This window comes from Hibiscus syriacus, unplaced genomic scaffold, assembly GCF_006381635.1.
Source record: "Hibiscus syriacus cultivar Baekdansim isolate YM2019G1 unplaced genomic scaffold, ASM638163v2 tig00000340_pilon, whole genome shotgun sequence".
Classification (NCBI taxonomy): Eukaryota; Viridiplantae; Streptophyta; class Magnoliopsida; order Malvales; family Malvaceae; genus Hibiscus; species Hibiscus syriacus.
Genome location: NW_024061783.1, coordinates 10,309,524 through 10,314,048, shown reverse-complemented (window position 1 = coordinate 10,314,048; position 4,525 = coordinate 10,309,524). Strand labels below are relative to the sequence as shown.

The following is a 4,525-nucleotide window of genomic DNA, read 5'->3' as shown; positions in this document are numbered from 1 at the left end:
ATTCTCTACCCTGATATTATTCTAACAGATTATAGCCCAAATGTTTAGGTCCACCTGTATACTTAATTGAGCTAAGTCCATTAGGCCCAACTATTCCTCCACCCGTATATACCCCAGCCTTACTCTCCTTACCCATCTCCTGTCTCACTTCACTCCCAATCCCCTCTGATAATATATCAATCCCTAGCCCCCTTTTAATCCCTATATTCCGTTCGATCCTCCCCCAAATTCTTCTGATCTTCCCCTAATTTCTTCTGCTGTAACCCTAATTCCTCTCTTTAATTTCCCCCCAAATCAATTCCTTCAAACCCTAACTCACCCTCCATCGTGACAATACCCCCTCCATCAGATGATCCTTATCCCCAATGATCGAAATCAGGAAACTATTTCTTCAATACTGTAGCATCTTCCCAAGTGGCGTCTGCTAGTGCCATGTTCGTCCAGTGGATAAGAAATTGATCAATGGCTTGATTATGTCCTTTTACCAGTCGTCGATTTAAAACCGTGGATGGGTAAACTTTTAGTTAACCGTCTGACGCAACCTCCGGAGGATTTATCGAGGTAAACGCCTGTTGCCCTACTTTTTTCTTAAGTAAACTTACATGAAACACCGGATGCAACCTCGATTCTGGTGGCAAATCAAGTTTATACGTAACTTGACTGATTCTCTTCTGTATTTTGTAAGGGCCAAAAAATCGAGCAGCAAGTTTCAGATTCTTCCTCAATGCAAGAGATGTATGTCTATATGGTTGAAGTTTCAGGTAAACTTCATCTCCGACTTGAAATTCTCTGTCAGTGCAACTTTTATCCACCATTTGTTTCATTCTATTGCTTGCTTTGAGTAGTTGCTCTCTTAGGAATAAATTCAATTGATCTCTGTGTTGCATCAGACTCTGAACTGCATCCACCCTTGACTCTCCTGACCAGTGTAAATTAGGGGGTTTATACCCATATAATGCCTCAAATGGGGTCATCTGTAAAGTTGTGTGGTAATTTGTGTTATACCACAACTCAGCTTGTGGTAGCAACTGTGACCAACAGCTTGGCTTTAGAAAACACATACACCTTAGATACTACTCCAAACATTGATTGAGTCTTTCAGTCTGACCATCTGTTTCTTGATAATAGGCAGTACTAAAATAGGTTGTTGTCCCCAATTGCTTAAGTAATTCTTGCCAAAATAAGCTGGTAAAAGACTTATCTCTGTCAGAAATAGCAACTTTAGGTGGACCATTAAATTTATAAAACTGATCAAGATACACTCTAGCAACCTCCACCACTGTATAAGGATGAGATAAAGGAAAAAAAATGAGCATACTTAGTAAATTTGTCAATCACTACCAGAATACAATTGTACTTTGTTGAAGGTGGTAATCCTTCAATAAAGTCCATTGTAATCACTTCCCAAGCATTGTTTGGAACTGGAATAGGTTGTAACAGACCAGGCTTAGGAATATGCTCAACTTTAGTCCTCTGAAAAATATCAAACTGCTTAATATGTTCTTGAGTCATAAATTTCATTCTTGGCCAGAAAAAATAAGATTTAATTCTCTGGTATGTAGCTTGAATACCTGAGTGTCCTCCTTGTGGGGAATCATGCTGAGCCACAATTATCTTCTGTCTAAGGTCTCTTGTACTTCCAACATAAATCATGTGCTTAAAATATAAAACTCCTTTAGTTAACTTCCAATCCTCCATACTCTCTGGTTGAAGAATCAGAATAGGAATTTTTTCTTGAGCTATGACATCACCTTCATAACTCTTTTCAATGTCATTTACCCAAGTAGGAGTTATAAGTGTGACCCCCATCTGTAAAAACTCACTAAAATCAATCTGTTGTTTAGAGAGTGCATCTGCCACCTTATTAGATTTACCCTTTCTGTACTGAATGGTATAATCCAGCCCCAGCAACTTTGTAAGCCCTTTCTTCTGTAAAGCTGTAGTTAATTTCTGTTCTAGGAGATGTTTCAAAGGTTCATGATCTGTTTTAATCACAAAAGACCCACTCTCTAAATAGTGTCTCCAATAAGATATTGCCATCAGGATAGCCAAATATTCCTTTTCATAAATAGAAAGATATGTATGCTTATGACCCAAAGCCCTACTCAAGTAAGTTATAGGTCTACCTGCCTGGGATAGAACAACCCCAATTCCCTTTGAACTAGCATCAGTTTCTAAAAAATAATCTGTTCAAAATTGGGTAAAGCCAAAACTGGAGCTTCACACATAACAGCTTTTAATTTTTCAAAAGCTAATTTGGCCTCTGTGGACCAATGGAATCCTTCCTTTTTCAGCATGTTTGTCAAGGGTTTACTCAATTCTCCATACCCTTTTATAAATTTACTATAGTATCCTCTGAGACCCAAGAACCCTCTTAAAGCTTTTAGGTTCTTAGGCAGAGGCCATTGTTGCATAGCCTTAATTTTAGCAGGGTCAGTTGCCACTCCCTTAGCTGAAATAAGATGCCCCAAATACTCCACTTGCTGCTGCCCAAAAAAACATTTACTCTTCTTGGCATATAACTGATTCTTTAACAAAATCTCTAATACAACCCTCAAATGTTATTTTTGTTATGCCATACTAACATTGTAAACCAGAATATCATCAAAAAAAATATAAGAACAAACTTCCTTAAATAAGGTCCAAACAGATCATTCATCAAAGCTTGAAAAGTAGCTGGAGCATTAGTAAGTCCAAAAGGCATGACCTTAAATTCATAATGCCCTTGATGAGTTCTAAAAGCAGTCTTATGAATATCCTCATCTCTTATCCTGATTTGCCAATAACCAGACCTCAAATCAATCTTTAAAAAGAAAGTAGCACCATATAGTTCATCCAATAAGTCTTCTACTATAGGAATAGGAAACTTATTCTTAACTGTAGCAGAGTTAAGTTGTCTATAGTCTACACAGAATCTCCAAGTTCCATCTTTCTTTTTAATAAGAAAACAAGGAGAAGCAAAAGGGCTTTTACTTACTTGTATGATAGAAGATGATAACATCTCAGCAAATCTATAGGGTCTCAAATTAACTGGTTGTGTTCCTTGTTTCAAAACAATAGCATGATCATGTTGTCTCCTATGAGGCATTCCTTTTGGTTCTTCAAACACTTCATTAAACTCTTCCAATAATTCTTGCAAAGGTAGGGGAATTAAATTGTCTTGCACTTCAGCATTTAACAAATAAATTTCTCCAGTTAATTCAGTATCTTTTTCCACCAATTTCTGAAATTTTTCACCTGTTATGGGTTTGATTAGTGGTAATTTTTTAGTACCTCTAATCACAACAGCCTTTCCATCCTTCTCAAAACTAATGGTTTTTGCCTTAAAATCCATCAATATATGGCTAAATTCCTCCATCCAGTCCACCCCCAATACCATGTCACTGCCTCCCAAAGACAATACCCTGAAATCATGCTGAAATTCATAACCTTGCATCTTCCAACTCACCTTATTGCTTCTGGCAGTACTGAACAATTTTTCCCCATTAGCTACTGTAATAGTCAATGGTTGAGTATTAACTACCTCTACTCCTTCTTTAGCCCACTTGGGAGTCACAAAACTATGAGTGTTGCCACTGTCAATCAGCACATTAATAGGTTTGCCTCTGATAAAACCTTGAATCCTCAAAGTAGTGTGTCCTACATTCCCTGTAAACATTGATAGAAATTTCCAGTTCTTTTTTAGTTTGATCTTCCACCTCTCCATTCTCTACTTCTGTTAAATCTTGTTCAGTAGATTCAATAGGTTCCTCTTCCTCCATACAGTTTAGCTGTCTGACTTTGCATTGATGCCCTGGAACAAATTTTTCTCCACATTTAAAACACAGATTATTGGCTCTTTTATATTCTAGTAGACTCTGTTTTGGATTGGAATTAGGAGGAATTGACTTAGGCAAGAAATTCCTATTACCACTGTTCTGTTAACTGTTTGAAGGAGTGTAAGAAAAAAATTTACTAGCAGATTTGTACTTCTTCCCTTCAATCTCATTAGCCAACTCATATAGTTTAGCTTGCCTATAAGCTTCAGATAAATTCTTAGGCTCCAGCACTTTCACTTTATGTTTTAATTCTTCATTGAGGCCACTAATAAAGTTGGACACAAAATAATTCTCCACCAAATGGATGTTCTATTGCAACAAATAAGGCCTTAATTCTTCAAACTTTTCTTGATACTCCTCCACACTCCCCTTCTGCATCAGCTTATTGAATTCTTCAATAATATCAGAATAATTTCTATCACAAAATCTGTGACACAAATCAGCCTCAAATTCATGCCATGTCACTCTATACTTCTGTATAATGTACCTATCAAACCACGTCTCAGCCTTCCCAACTAAATACATATCAGATATTTCCAGTTTCTGCTCCTCATGTATTCCAAACAAACTAAAAAATTTCTGACATTTCCTGACCCAACCCCTCGGATTATTACCTTCAAATAATGGTAACTCTATTTTTGGTCTAGGTAATACAGAACTAGGATTCCCAAAAGGGTTTTTACAGTAGTTTATAGTATCAACATGCT

At 36.9% G+C, this 4,525-nt stretch overlaps 1 protein-coding gene across 1 annotated transcript; it reads right to left on the bottom strand.

Annotated features, from left to right (window-relative positions):
- Positions 1 to 524: 524 nt before the first annotated feature.
- LOC120199783 lies at positions 525 to 3,706 on the bottom strand. The gene is made up of 5 exons (XM_039200802.1): positions 2,708 to 3,706; positions 2,345 to 2,486; positions 1,572 to 2,186; positions 1,342 to 1,421; positions 525 to 1,028 (listed from the first exon to the last, which is right to left on the bottom strand). Exons 1-5 carry the CDS (start codon positions 3,704 to 3,706, stop codon positions 525 to 527), a joined length of 2,340 nt encoding a protein of 779 aa, XP_039056733.1.
- Between the last annotated feature and the right edge of the window lie 819 nt (positions 3,707 to 4,525).